At 41.0% G+C, this 16,082-nt stretch overlaps 1 protein-coding gene across 1 annotated transcript; it reads right to left on the bottom strand.

Annotated features, from left to right (window-relative positions):
* Nucleotides 1–332: 332 nt before the first annotated feature.
* Nucleotides 333–9,294, bottom strand: FAM221A (family with sequence similarity 221 member A). The gene is made up of 7 exons (XM_054643299.2): nucleotides 9,083–9,294; nucleotides 7,376–7,549; nucleotides 6,668–6,858; nucleotides 3,919–4,125; nucleotides 2,994–3,104; nucleotides 2,247–2,335; nucleotides 333–568 (listed from the first exon to the last, which is right to left on the bottom strand). Exons 1-7 carry the CDS (start codon nucleotides 9,136–9,138, stop codon nucleotides 506–508), a joined length of 891 nt encoding a protein of 296 aa, XP_054499274.2. The 5' UTR covers nucleotides 9,139–9,294; the 3' UTR covers nucleotides 333–505.
* Between the last annotated feature and the right edge of the window lie 6,788 nt (nucleotides 9,295–16,082).

Below are 16,082 nucleotides of genomic sequence, written 5' to 3'. Positions count from 1 at the left end.
GAGAGAAGAAGGGTATGTTTCAATTTTATGTCAAGGAGATGAAATCAACAGAAAGGGGAAAAAGATTTAAAGAAAATATTAAAATGTCAATATTAACAGAACAAATCTCACCACATAAAATCCATAACCAAGATGAGTTTAAAGGACTCCACAAATAAAGAAAATGTATAATAAAAGTCTAAGACAGATCTTTTCTTTGCCCTCCTACAACCTAATACTTAAATACAAGGTTATTCTCTCAGAGCTTAAACCCTCTGACCTACAACTCTCTAAATATGCTTCTCCATTTTCAAAGAAATATCTTTGTAACAGTTCTGGAGATTAGAAACACATTGATTAAAGAACCAATTTTATTACAATGAGATAATTAAAAATTAATTTCAGCAAAGGAACAAAGCAACAGAATAAATAAATTAATAAATACAGATATGCAGGTAGGCACAGAGAAAAATAATCAATGCAATAATGACCAATGTACCAAATAATAAATATTTATTAATTAATCTCATTCCTTCTTTGATGGCACTGGATTCCTCTCTTTCCGTTTAGCAGCCTTCTCCATTTTCAGCTGTAACAAAAAAAGACACAAGCAGTGATTCAAACACTGGTTTGCAAATCGGCTAACAATGCAGCATTAAATTCCTACATCCAGTCACAAATTTACCAGGGTGCTACATGCAGTGGAGAAAGGTACACAACATTATTATCCCAAGCCAGCACTGCTCACGTTGCACCAGTAGACAAAGGAGCACTTCCATGGCGCTGCAGCTCCTCCCCTACTGAAAGCAGGCTGCCTTATCTCTGGTAATGGCAGCTCAGGTATTTGGGTATCCCTCAAGGCCAGTGTGTCTCAGGAACGGCCAGGGTTTATCTCCATGTCAATGAAAGGTGGAGCAGTTTTATTGCAGATGTCTAACAGACACAGTTAGATGAACCAGCACACATAACACCACACGGGAATGGTGCTGAACATTCATCTCAGAGCCTCCCTGCTGACCCACAAGGCTATGACTTCCTCCTGTAAGATTTTTTCTACACAACAGGATCTTGTAGCATTGTAAAATTCATCAACACATACACATTTCACTCTGTCATTTCGTAGTAAGACTATTTATCCAAAAAAATACATCTGTTGGTTTTAGAAGCTACGATTTTTCTCAAATACTGCTACATCAGTGAATGAAATCATATTTAGAGCAATTATATAAAAGGGATATGGAGACTTTTGCATCCCATCTAACACATACACTGCTATTTAAAATGCTAGAAAGAAAGAATTAACATGCTTTTTCCCATCATAAAAAAATACCAAAAGGAAACAAGACCTCATTGGGATGTCTACAAATTAACTTACTGCTAAGCAAATGTTGTTGGTCTACACAAAAATGCATTTTAAATCACCTTTCCCCCTTTGGAGGCTTGAGGTTTTTATCAAAAATTTCTACTAGCTTTTGCAAAGAAAATAAAATGTCGGGGGAAAAAAGAAACAAAGAAATTTGAATTTGATGTTTTCTATGAACCAATGTAATATTTGCAACATCTGTCCATATTTTCTGATGATTTACAAAGCAATGAAAACTATTTTGAATTTCACAAAGCTAGAACAGCTTTCTCTTTAACAAAACCTTGTTGCAAGCCAGCAAGCAAAATAGCAAAACAGTTTAGATTTTACAAGTTAATTATGCAACATTGCTTTACAAAAGAATTCATAAACAGTCGAGACATACTTCAGCTGAGATGGTGGAGCTACAGGGCTAATGTGAATAACCTACACCACAGGGCATTTAAACTAAAAATAGTGTGGTGGAGGAGGCACCTCTAAGTGAGTGATACAGATCATCTAAGAAAGACAGACCAAATTTAGCCAAACTTACACAGACTGTCATTAAAAAATATATATATATAAACTTCTATAATGAGGTAGCAAACACCTAGTCCTAAATGTCAAAGGGAGTTTCTGTGACTCTGCATTGTTGTTTCTTTCTGTCACATAGTAAAATGCTTTGGTTTTCTGTAATAGAGAGTTACCCTCAATTAAAATCTGCCTGGTTAAGGTAAATGCCATCCTACACATGACTGACCTCTGAAATCCTGTAGTAGCTCATAACTGTATTTTAAAATTTATGTTAAGAATTGAGAAGGAATTATATAATGCATTTTTATGCCACCTAAATCATACACTTATGGAGTTTAGATATCCTCTTGTGAAAGTGCATTTAAATTAAGCAATAAATGTAATAACTTGCCCGTTCTTGATAGCGTTTTTCAAAGTAAGCCATGTCATCAGCTTCTGATTGTTTTCCATGAGAAACCTGCCCTGTGGCACTTGAACTACCTGAAAAACAAAACATAAACAGAAAACAAAACCCTTTTTTTATTAACGATACTTGTTGTTCCGTTAGTTATGTTTTACATTCGGCAAAACCAATTTAAAATGGGAACTCGCCTTTATAGGCAAGTACAAAACACAGCATTTGAGACCAAAGAGAAACTTTTTTAATCCAGGCTTGCACCTACTATAAATTGTTTTAAAGGAGTTCAACTGTTATATTAATTGGTACATTTTTGTACTAAATCAGGGACATAAAATAAGTGTAAGTGATCCATAATCCCACATAGAAAAAGCTTTCTGGCACAAGACAGTTTCACAGGATTGTGCTGAATATGTACAACCCATTCAGATGTGATGAGTTTCTAAGAGAAATTAAGAATTTTAAAAACTGATCCAATGAATACATGACACCACTGATGGGAAATATAACAAGCACTAAGAAAAAAATAATTTCAGGTAAAACACACATCACAAGCAAAAATAACAAGTGTTAAGTTATTCTAAGCATTTGAATAGTACATTAATATTGTACTAACTTATCATACAGCAAAGCTTCAATATTCATTTTAATGCCCTGAGCATCCTTCAATTAATTAATAAAATCAATTAATTATATATTAAGTTCTTTTTACATAACAGTATTATCCTATTTGTACATCACCTGCTATTTGTGGCATGGATTGAGCAGAACTCGAAGGTCCCTGAAATGCTTTTAGAAATGGATGATCCATGCTAGTAATGGGGGCTTCTAAAAGTTCAGCAGAGGGAGCACCTGTCAGAAAATAAGGTGAATGGAAACAATAATTAACTCCAGGAGATACAATCCTAATACACATGCTGGGGTCAGAACAAGGTTACAGATTCATATCTACAACTATCAGTGCAGACCCCATAAACTGGAGTTAACAAAAGCATTACAAGGATGGCTTCAAAGGCATTGAAAAGCTTTGTTTCTTCAATTACTACAGTAATGTTTTAGTTTCTAAACTTCAGAAAAATCCGGGAATCCAGTTCAGAATTTAAAAAATAAATAATGGGTATGTGGCAATAATAGATAAAACAGTATTTCAGGACAAAACATGTGGATTACTAAATAACACAAAATTACAGAGCAGAAAAAGTATCAAGACCAACTAACATGTCTGTTAAAAAGTTCTACCAATTCTACCTCTTATTTTTCATGCTGAACAGCTATTAACCTTTGAGTTTGGAAACAAAAATGCTGTGAATATATAACTAAAAAAATACCTGGGCAGTATTAGGCTAAAGGACTAACATAAATAGAACATGGAAGTACTAGGTTACAGGAAGAATTAGAAGTTACAGGTTCTCTCTAAAGGATATGCTGCATTTCAAGAAGAAACAACTGGATTGAACATCAGAATTGTTGAAAAATAGTTTTTTTCTCAACTCACTACAGTGAGTAGGACAATGTGATCCCTTAAAACCTTGAAGACATCTGAAAGGAACAGTCTTTCTGCAGTTCTACTCCTATTCATCCAACTTGTCTTCAGACTTTGAAACTCTATTTTGATTTAGTACTTTTCAAAACTTAGGTGTAGAATTAAAATTTCAGCTGCACATACCTATTCCACTGTCATCAAGCCTCATGTAGCCTTCTGCTAGAGAGCTAAAACCAGTCAGTCCTCCCATGGCAGCGTAAGGAACATCCTGCCCCATGGGCTTTCCTTGGGCTAAGCGCTCCTCCTTGGTTTCCACAACTGTTTCGTGAGCGTATGCTGGCTGACCACAGGCACAGGTAAAGCAGCTATGAAAGCCTGAACACTTGGAACCTGAGAAACAAATAAATGAGTGAGATGGTGATGGGATTTAAGCATCCAGCTGTATGAAAAGGCTGTATAAAAGAGAAAGGATGACTCCTGGGATTAGATCATGAGGGCTATCCAGTCACAGGATCTTCCTGAGCCAAGTTTCAAGCACCTCTGAGGATGGAGATTCCACCTCTCTGAGCAGCCTGGACCAATACTGGATCAGAAATTTCTTTTCTGATATCTAACTGCATTTCCTATGTTGCAACTTGTGCTCATTGTCATTAGCAACATGCCTCTCCATCCACTTACAACAAACAAAAAGTTCTGACACTGGGTAAAGCCGACAATCTGCCAGCATTTTGGCAGCATTCCCTCCAAAGATGTATAGCACATATCAATGTTGCAGGGTGAAGAAACTTTATATCACAATTTATTACACAAATCACAATTTAAATATCTTTTAAAATTAGCGAAATTTTCTCAGAGACTGTGGAATAGAGAAAATAGAGACTGTGGAAGCAACAAAATGGGTTCTACACAGGAGTATCATTAGACTGACTTTCAGGGTTTTTTAAGCTTCCACAGCCACAGGATGGAATTGAAATAGTTATACAAATGTTATGTGACATTCTGAAACAGAGTAAAGTGACCTGTCTGCCCTAGCTACATCTAAAACTGTCATCAAAGCCCCTCTGGAGCAATGATGTGACCAAGAAAATGAGGAAGTGATGTTGCAAATGTTTCATTATACAAATCACCCTTGTCCCAGCTCACAGTTCATTTTGTGGAGCTTTGTGGAACTTTCATAATATGTTGATCACATTCTTGAAAATGTTAAAGGTTTTTTAATATTATTTTGGGCACTCCTCAGTAACAGAACTCTATGTTTAGACACAGAATACAGTATATGCAGCATATGCAGAGCAACAAGCAGTTAAATTTTTCAATTATAACTTATCCTTCATCTTAGATTTATCAACACTGGACAAGACTAATACCATTACATTAAAACAAAAAAATTCCAAAATAGAAGCAATTCTTGGCACTTCACTGTGAAATCTGTGAAGCCCTCAGATGTGTCTGGTATTTCTGAGAAACACTAAGCATAGGGCATTATATATATTAATATTGAAAACACTGTGTTCTATGGATTCAGTCTGAATTATCCAGCTGCACATCTAAGATTTTCACATTACTTTGTGCAAATTCTTGAAAGGCTGTCATGTAGACATTTTATGGTTTATTCTGTGGTATAGGATTCTCAGCCAGCAAAATCTGTTTACACTTTTTTTCTGTACAAAATAGAGACATTCCATGAAAGAAATTTAATAACAGTGCAGAACTCCAGCAAAAAAAAAAATCTTCATCTTACGTAATTTGAGGTTTCAAACTAAAAGATCTTTATGCATTATTTATTTCCTGTGGTTAATAATTACTGTTGTTTCAAAATATTAACCTCAAACAACTGCAGCAAAAAGCTTCTTCTTCATCCCTTCTCTAAGATCTTGCTGAAACTCCATTCCATTTGCATTTTTAGACCCACAATTTCTACGGCCATGAACTACTTCGTTAGAGTGCTTGCAATAGAATTATTTGGGAACAGAATACTACTTCCTGTTGACTTGAGAAAAGACATAAAAATATATGAATGTTCTAGTCAGCTAGGCAATAGAGGAATGGAGACCAACACTTTTCTCTCCCAAACTACCAAGTTCAGGTCGAAAAGGCACGTGCATGCAGCTGGAAGTGACAAACTGCAAACAGGGTGCTTTCATACTGTCTAACTTCAGGCACCTGTCTCCATAAGGACCAGAAGCATTCAGAGATTTAAACTCCTTCACAGGACGTGGCAAAACTAAGGATGTTGTTCTAAACCCTCCTGTGCAAAAGGTGATGTCTTCCTTCCCACTTTTCATCCTTTCTCGAGGATGAAAACACACATTGGTTAGAAGAGGAATAGAGGATTTGTCTTTACAAACAAGCTGTGGATCTGCTGGTAGATAAAACTAGCACTGGGAGATAAAGAAACAATGGGAAGAATTCCACTGATTGATGAATGGAAAAAGATATTTGCTTTTACAAATAAACTTTATGTTTGCTGATAAAGGAAATTAGACATTGAAAGGTGAAAGAAACAATGGGGAAGAAAAACCTCTAAATTGCGTAAGAATTAAAAATTAAAAGTGAGGGTTTTACATTAGAGGGAAATCTTCGGTATCAGGTGTTCCAGGAAGTCTGTACCTCTCAAGTACCTCAGCCAATTGGGAAAGAGAGAAGGGAAATGCGGCTGGGAAATTAGGATAAAAAGGAGGCTGCATCCTCCAAAAATTTGAGAGATCCCAGGGAAATGCCCCATGGCCTCTCCCTTTATTCGAATAAAGCCAAAAAAGGACTCCTCTGTCTCCTCTGTCTCCTTTTTGGACATAAACCTCTGGTGTTTGTGGATTAATTTTCCTAACAGAGACAAGGGCAGCGCACACCCAACACCCTGGGCAGAGCACAGATCCCTCAGGCGCTGTTCCTGCTGAGTCTCCTGGCGAGGAATGCCGCAGCGGTGACTTACAGGAGTTGCAGGGAAAGCCGGGCGCTGCGCTGTGCTGGTCAGCGAAGTGTTTGCAGCGGCAGCGCACGGGCTGGGTGCCGTTCAGGGGCACAAAGCGGTAGGACTGGCACGGGCAGCCCTTCACTCTGCAAGGCACACTGATGGGCCGCTCCTTGGGAAGCACCTCGTAGTCTGTTTTGTGTTGTTTATACCTAAAACAGGAAAAGTAATTACTTTTATAGCTTTGTTAGTATTTATCAGATAACTACCTGAAAAGCTTACTATTCACTTCACAAGTTTTGTTTTGAAGTAGCTTTAATTGTGCTTTTTACTCTTAATTGTGAGTATTTACTTTTTTTTAATTCAAGAGTAATTTACTCTTAATTGTGAAAATTCAATTAAATGCATATTAGCAGGTGGTCTTACATCTATTCATTACATAAATACCACATATCCTTATGTTTCACTTTGAGAGCACTACCAGAATCAATCAGATCTACGTTAACTCATGCCTTGCAGCTGCATTTCTTGAGACTACAAAACCATTTTGTTCTCAAAAATATATTGACATTTGCATTTACAAACAGTTGTTACTATTTAAAACCTAGTTTTCTCAACCCTTAAACCTTAAATAAACTTGCCAATGTGCTACTTTAATGTGTCTGGGAATACTTCACATTTCCCTGATTTTTGAGAACACTGAAGTGTGAAAGGAGGGAAGCTACCCACCGGTGGGTGCAAAAGCACAGTGTCTCTGGTCCCACAAGCTTACAGTCCATGCCAGTTGGTGATCTCCAGCTCACATACAACCTGTTCTGCAGCCGAGCTGGTAACACTTTTCTTTTGTACTCTTCATATTGCTCAGGAGTAAAGAGCTTTCCTCCATCATCATCACCTACAATTCTGTATACATGGCATAAAAAAAGCCATAAGAAAATGAAGACAATAAAAGTAGATTTCTCATTTTTTTAAGTATATAACAGAACTTTATCTGTAAATGCAAAACAAATCCTGTATTTCATATTACTCTTCTAATAATTTAACAAAACTGCAGCTAATTTTTAGAGAATAATTTTTTGAATAATACTCTTTTTAAAAATTTGCTCTGATGGACTGAAAACCAGTTCTAAGAGAGAAGGAAAAAATTAACACAGCAAACTACCAGGGGTTCTTTTGGGGAAAAAAAAAAAGGAATGAGAATCAAGGGTCATGTAACCAGCCAGCTCTGCCTCAGACTTCTTGGCTGACCTCTGGCAAGTCACTTCACCTATCTACACCTGACTGTACTGCAAATTTGTATCAGGAGATTAATCTTGGTCTAGTCTAAGTATTCAGCTGCAAGCAGGGAACCCCACTGCCATCAAAGCAACAAACATCACATCCAAGTTGTCTTCTGATTTGCAAGAGACTATGTTGTTTTCTGTAGCTGAAGTTAGTGGGGGCTGTAGCACTCGATTAAGCTATCACTATGGTCAAATTCAAGGTCACTGAATAGCTGGAACTCCTGAGCAGCATCCAAATTCTGCATTTATGGAATTAATTAAGGACAAAAAATAAAATGTGTAAAATACAATTGAGACTTAACTGCAGCACTTACCTATGCTAAAAGTGATTTTATTAATGTCTGTAAATATTTCAGTTATTATTTATTGGATATGCTAAAATATGCTAAACGAGTGATTCTTTGTCAAATATTCTGTGGATTTGTGCACTGCCAGCAGTATACAGCACCAGAATAATGTGCCAACAGAACGCTATCATTCGCATGTCAACCCAGCCAACACCCACTGAATCACTGCACATCTTATGTAAGAAACACCACTGTGCCTTCCTCCGGTGTTTTACTCAAGGTTTTCCTAAACTAAATTAAGATCTCATCTCAGCACAACGACTGTGTTTATTTTTGTTCAGCCTTTCGAGAGAAGCCCTGACAAGACTAGCAAAGACATGCAGCAGTGTAAGGGATTTATACAATGCAAAACTTGGAATTTACGATGCACAGAATTCCTTGTACTCTGAAAGAGCAGTACGGCTGGCAGATTATCAAGTAATGGCTTGAATTGGACGGGACTTTAAAGACCACCTAATGCCAGCGCCCCTGCCGTGGGCAGGGATGCCACTGGTAGGCCAGATGGCCTCTCACAGCACATCTCACGCCGCCCTGGATGCGAGGGACGATGCGTGACTTCACCGCTGACAGCCACGGCTTGCAGCGCGTCCTCACCGGGGCACACCAGCCACGGCACCTCCGGCCGCGACAGCGAAGGGCGGGCGGTGCATGCGGCTCCACGAAGCCGCCGCACAGCCCGAAGCAGCCAATTCAGAGGCGGGCATGCCTCCGGGAGGAATGCCGGGCCGGCTGCAGGGGATGCGACACGGCTGGAAACGCCCGTCCCCCGCCCCGGCGACCCCAGCGCGCCGCCCCTGTGCGCTCACCGCCGGTACTCCGCGTACTCCTGCAGGGCCTGCGCATCCACCTGCAGCCGCTCCATGCCCGCCGGGCCGCCCGGGACACGGGGCTGGCAACGGGCAGGGCCCGGCCCGCGCACGGAGAGCGGCAGGCGGGAGGCAGCGGGGACAGGCGGGGCAAAGGCGGGGTACAGGCGGAGGAAAGGCGGGGGACAGGCAGGAGAGAGGTGGGGGACGGAAGGGGACAGGCGGGGGAAGGCGGGGAACAGGCGGGAGGCACCCGGAGGTAGCGGAGGGGAGGCGGGCGCAGGCGGGCGGCTGGCCGCAGCACGCTCCGCACGGGCGGCTGAGGAACGGGCGGATGCGGGAGGCGTGTGTGGGCCCGAGAGCACGGCCAGCCCCGAGGGCACGGCCAGCCCCGAGAGCACGGCCAGCCCCACAGACACGGCCAGCCCCACAGACACGGCCAGCCCCGAGAGCACAGCCAGCCCCGAGAGCACGGCCAGCCCCGAGGGCACGGCCAGTCCAGAGAGCACGGCTAGCCCCAAGGGCATGGCCAGCCCCGACAGCACGGCCAGCCCCACAGGCACGGCCAGCCCCACAGGCACGGCCAGCCCCGACAGCACGGCCAGCCCCGTGGGCACGGCCAGCCCCGAGGGCACGGCCAGCCCCGAGGACACGGCCAGCCCCGAGAGCACAGCAGCCCCGAGGGCACGGCCAGCCCCACAGGGCACGGCCAGCCCCACAGGCACGGCCAGCCCCACAGGCACGACCAGCCCCACAGGCACGGCCAGCCTCGAGGGCACGGCCAGCCCCGAGAGCACGGCCAGCTCCGTGGGCACGGCCAGCCTCGAGGCCACGGCCAGCCCCAAGGGCACGGCCAGCCCCGTGGGCACGGCCAGCCCCGAGAGCACGGCCAGCCCCACGGGCACGGCCAGCCCCACAGGCACGGCCAGCCCCGCCCCGGGTGTTGTCCCGGCCGGGGTGTTGTCCTTACCAGGCGCGCAGCGGGGCGAGGTGCGGCTTTGTTTCATGCGCAAAGCAGGTAGCTAGGTGGCAACCCACAAAAGGCTAGGCCATAAAAAACTTTACACTGTTTATTACGTTTTTAACAAAGGCATCGGCATTCATTGGCTACAAATTGCGCAATTTTTCTACTAATTAGTATTCAGCCCCCTGTTTGCTAGTCATACCTCTCGCTTGTCATGCTAATTAGTACACGGGCACAGTTCTGCCCTTTTGAGTCTGGGGTCTGTTTTGAGCTGGTGGTCGTGATTGCCCACAGCTGGAATTCCCTTTCCCGCAGTCACTGCTCAGTTCTGCTGGCTTCACTCCTGGTGGCTCTCATCCAGACAGTCCATTCATTTTGGAACTGTCTTCTCTTTTCCTTAAAACAAAAAATTAGCCAAGAAATTAGCCAAGCATACAACTTTCACAATGCAATTGCTCAACCATAACTGTCCAGCTATGGCTATTGATCAACACTGAAAAAAATTGCAAAGTTTGATTCAAATCTTGAGGGGCTCGATATCAAGCACAGGACACGCGTGGTGTGCACAGACTCTCTGGGAAGGCAGTCGCTCCCTGTGCCCCTTGGGATAGACACACCCCCGGAGCAGCAGTGCCAGGGCACAGCTGCACACACCCACCAGTGCCGTGCCTCAGAAGGGCACCCACAGTCTTGGGTGCCACCCAGCACAGCACCCAAGCCCTCCCAGCGCCTGCCCTGCACCCACGTTGCCCTCTGCCTCTGTTTAGACCCCACTTTTCTGGTGGGTAGGTGAGGGCTACTTTTGGCTGGTCACCAATTCCTCTTCCTTTACAAAATAAAATGTATGTTCCATTAGAAAATATGTTTGGCTCGTAGTTCAAGACTACAGGAGGCCAAATTTGGAAATATTCCTAACCAAAGATGGTTCTTAGACTGGCAACCTGCAAGTCCCAATTCCTCTCCATATGCCACAATCAATGTAACCATATTGGAACAACTCCTCCAATGTGTTTTTAGTGAATCCACCACAGGCTGCTATTTCTGACACTGCACTCTCTGTGTAAATTGACTGCTTCCCCTTGATACAAACAGACTGGCCACAAAGTGATCAAATATGTGAAAAAAAAATATATAGTACGTTTTCCTTAACCAAGCTTTAGGAAATTGGTATTTAAATTGTGCTCTGCCTGCTAGCATAAGCTATGAGCCTTCAGACTGCCAAATTGAGATCCAAGAGGAAAGGCTTTTTCCATACCATACAATGATACTTCCCTGGAGGAAAAAAAATTAAAAAAAAAAAAAAAAGGAAAAAGAAAAGAAAAAAAAAGATACAGCAATTCAGGGAAATCTCCACATAGTTTTGAACTGGGCAAGCCACCAGCAATGCAGCAGAAGGTGGTGAAGAGGAATGTCACAAGGACCATGGCGATGTTTGGCTAAAACATCCCCCAGAAGGAGATGAAACAACAGGGACACTCTCAGTATCCAAATAAGGTGATAGGGCATATGGTCTGCGCATTTGTCCTGTGGCTATGCCACATGTATAAGAAATTTCAGCAGAGCAGGCAGCACTGCAACACAACATACACATTCTGTCCCACTGAGATCTGAACACAAAGATCACCCTCAAAGGCAGGAAGATAAGGGAGCAAGTCCTCACTGCCCTCAATATATCTTCAAGTAGTGGAAGACAATAAAATCACACAAAAAACCCCTGTATTGTCAGGGAAAATCAGGGAAGAGAAATTTTTTCCTGACCAAAACATCAAAAAAGAAACAGATGGGGGAAAGGGGACCTTGAAAGCAGGATTAGAAGCTCTGCAGACAGAGTTTGAACATACTGAGGAACACATTGCTCCACAGGAGCTGCACAAAACAGAAGATCTCTGAGATACCTTATCTGTATGCACATTTTGCTGGTGCCAGAGATCCCAGCCCTGCCAATAAAGGGGGAGGTGTGGGGGTGGGGGCAAGAGCTCTGGCAAGCCTGGTTCACACAGAATGAGCAGAGCTCCTGTGTCATGGGTTGATGTGCCTCATCTGTGCAAGATCTTTGTTAAAAACAGTCCCCTGAAATACAGCTTGGGTTTAGAGAGAAGAACCAGGTTTCATACTAAAGCAGCTTTCAGTGAAGGGTACAAATGTTAGTCTATATGTCACTCATGTCAGTGTTTATGCATGAACAGCCAGGGAGAACTTATTGAGAGTAGGAAATCAAGTCATTTTTTGTGAGGCATCTGTCTTATGAACTACTTCCCATTAAAAAAATAGAGGATTTTTTCCCTGGATTTCATCGCAGCAAGAGTTTTGCAATACAGACAGTGTTCAGTTTATTAGCACCCAGTGCTAATAAGACTCTCACAAGATCTGCTTGGATCCAAATCTAGATCAGTAGACTTACCAGTAGACTTACTTGGGATATAAAAGGTACTTTGTAACCTTTTACAGATATAAAAGGTACTTTTGTAACCCAGAAATGGTGTTCTTAGCTAATAAAGGTATCTCAAACACTCTTTTTACTGTCATAGCATGAGTATTGGAATACATTTTGAATATAGAAAACCCATTCCTGTCTCTCATCCCTTTGGGAGATTGTTAATAGCCAAAATAAAATTCATTAAAGATTGCTCAAAACAGATTTTTTTTTTTTGTAAACTACCAAATAATTTTGAATAGCAGGGAAAAAAAAAAAAAAAAGAAGAAGAAGAAGGCTTTCTGCTACCATGAAGATGCCATGACACAAGGTAAGTAAAAGGACCAGGAATCCAGATGGCATGTTTTACCTCCTGGAGTTGTGATGTAGCATACGGATACTGCTGGCCCAAGATCTCTGAACACATCAAAGTGGGTTGAACATATGGACACATACTTACAGTACAGCTCTGTGAGACCTAAGGTGCTGCTTACACATCAAAGGCAACAGCTTAATGCTTCACAGGGTGTTGACAGTCTCTCTCAACACCCTCTGTTAACAATAAAACGTGTGACCCTTTAAATTTTTTAAGCCCTTACAAATTTGACAAGTGCTTAAAATTATTCTCAGTGAAACATCTATAAATTGAAGATAGCCACTTCACTAATGCAAAAATAATTAATTTAGGAAAAACCTGTTTTAATATTTTAAACCTCAAGTCATCATTCTGAAGTAGTAGTCAGTCATTCTATTTCTATGGATCTGGTCAATGACTATCTGACTAGCTCTTCTGAAAGCAAGAAGAATTTAAGAGGCATAAAGCATAACAGAAAGAGTTTCCATCAAATTGTTTCCTCCCTCCACATGTGCTATCAATATCCCAATATACTTAAAAGTAAATGCAAGCAGCACTCGCTTTTATAAACTTCTAACCATGACCATATACTATGCTACAATAAAAATTAGCTTGTGTATTATTAAACCTAGTTTACAGGACTTAAAAATGTTAACATATTTTCCTTCAGTTTTGCTTTTAGAAAACCAGAACGCGATTAGACACCAACTGACAATAAGTTGATGAATGCTACAGGGAATGTGGAAGTTCATGTGGAAGCAAGGATCAATTAATAATGAAAGTTTTTGCTGGAGGTACTGACAAATACAGTTAGGAAAGTTGTAGTAATTAAGATCACTTAGAGATAAGATAATTCAGCAGCATGTGATGCCACTGGTGCTTAAGAGCACCATGAATGTATGTAATGTGATTTTTTTTTTTTTAATTTGACTTCCTTTTAATAACCTAAAGGATATTTTCAAATGCCTGTGTGCATGATTCCTTACAAACTGAGATTAGTGAAATACCCATTCAGTACCAGTCACACATGAAAAACATAGCAGAAGTCCAATTCACTTTTTGGCTGCTGTAAAGGGAAGTCTCCCATTTTGTTCTTGCCTTTGAAGGTGGCATGCTATCAGATACACTAAATTGAACCCCAAAATAGCAGACTCTTTGTTTTGTAAAGTACAAAATTATAAAAGAGCACACTTGCTAGGTAAGGAGGATCATATTTGGATTAATTGTTAATTTACATATCACCTTTAAAAATACCACATGAATTTTACATAAGAATATTTTAGACATTCAGCTAATTCAATTCGTCAGTGTATTTTGGGGAACTAAAAGGTTTTCAAGAAAATATAATAAACTAGAATGTTAAATTTTATGCAATCATTTTTCTAAATAACTTCTTGATAGAGGTACCCAAACTTACTCTGCTTCTGCATTCCCATGAATAAAGGCTGAGAGCAGCAAACAGCCCCAAAACATGTACCTGCAAAGGAGGAGCTTAGTTGCTAAAGCAACTTGCACACATCACAAACATGATGTGGTTTGGAAACCTCTGAATTAGCAAATATTTTAAATTAAAATTCAGATCTATCTAGTCAGCTTCTTTAAATTACTGTGTTATTAAAAAAGGATTTAGCAGTCACTTGGAAAAACAGACAACTGTGCAATATGTAATGCATAATACTGGCTGCCAAGGATACTGATGTTTCACAACACTAAACACAAGAACCTGTACATCCTCAGCCATGTTTCTGTATTTTTAAAATTATTTCATTTAAAACAGATCAGCAAACTTCCGTGATCTCAACAGTGCATAGGCAGCTTGTTAAGAGTTGTATCGGTGTGTTTCAGAGGAGTGTCTGTCCATCCATTCATCTCAAAAGTTCTTTAATGTGGAAATGCTCAGCACTTCTTCTTCTTCACACACAATTGTGAAAAATGCTTGGATATCTTCATTACATTAAGATTACTAGGCAGAGATTCAAAACTATTTATTTAGATGAGAAAAGCAACAGAAGCGAATAAGCGAGCGAATAAAGACAATTTCCCCAAGATTTTTGCCTGCCAGGTACTTAGTTATAGAACTCAAGGGCTGTATTGAGACCTGGGCTATTTCTGTCTATTTAGACAGCAATCAATATATTCCCTTCTCTTTCCATTTTTCTTCATTAGAACTTTTGTTTGGAAGTGAACCTTGTCATTTTTTGCTACCTACATTAAGCAATCACTTAGAGGCACAGAAGTACTGCCAATTACCTAGTGAAATCAGCTGATAAACACCCATGAGGAAAATTACAGCTGGGAAAATTCAAGTCCCCTAATTTACCAAAAGATTTTAAGAACAAAACAAAAACACCCCCCTGTCCCCAAATCAGCAGTTGTTTATATAAGAGAGGTTATATGTCCTTCTGCCTTCTAAAGAATAGAAGAAGAAAGAAAAGGAAATAATATCCCAAACCCCATCCAGCCTAAGAACCAACCATAAGGAGATTCCATACACACAAGACTTGAATGAGGTCACTTTGGGAGGTTTTGTGATGTCATCTGAAATGGGGAAATACACAGCTGCATCATAAAAAATTGAAGCAGAAATACAACTTAAATATTACTCAGAGAGAAAAAATATGCTTGGCAACACAACCAAAAGCTGTGATACTATGAAGCATTTTGGACCTGGGGTAAGTTGTAGGCTTTCTGTAGGCTTTCTTCACAAGCCCTTGGGTTCTTTACAAGGCCTCCCACCTTGGTAGGGCTGCCACACCTCTCACGTGTCCTATACAGGAGGCTGCAAGCTAGAACATGCAGATGTTTTCTTACTACTGTTAACAGGAAAGTCAGCTGAGACCCTCCCTTTATCCCTTCCTTACCCTTTTTTACCTTAGTCTGCACACCTGAAGTTTAGTTTTGCCACTCTGAAAAGAACTATGTGTTTATAGCACAAAGGTTTCAGTTTGTAACAAGCAAGTATCTAGGAAATAAACCAGACAGATGGATATAAAAATCAATCTATCTATCTATCTTTCTATCTATCTATCTTTCTATCATCTTCACACTGTCAATCTGCAGGTTCAAAAGAAGTTCTGCACAGATCTTCTTTACTCTTAGGTTAAACAGTAAAGTCTTTGCCATTAAAGATCTAAATCAGTTCTTTTATTTTCAATTCTTTCTCCCCTCACCTCTAACCTGAGGAAAGTTTCAGGGCATTAGAATTTCAAGAGCAGAAGAAGTCAGTGACTAAGAAGGAAGAATACCAGAAAGAACACTACTACAGCTC

The sequence above is a fragment of the Agelaius phoeniceus genome, chromosome 1 (genome assembly GCF_051311805.1).
Source record: "Agelaius phoeniceus isolate bAgePho1 chromosome 1, bAgePho1.hap1, whole genome shotgun sequence".
Lineage (NCBI taxonomy): Eukaryota > Metazoa > Chordata > Aves > Passeriformes > Icteridae > Agelaius > Agelaius phoeniceus.
This window is presented reverse-complemented; position numbering and strand designations above follow the sequence as displayed.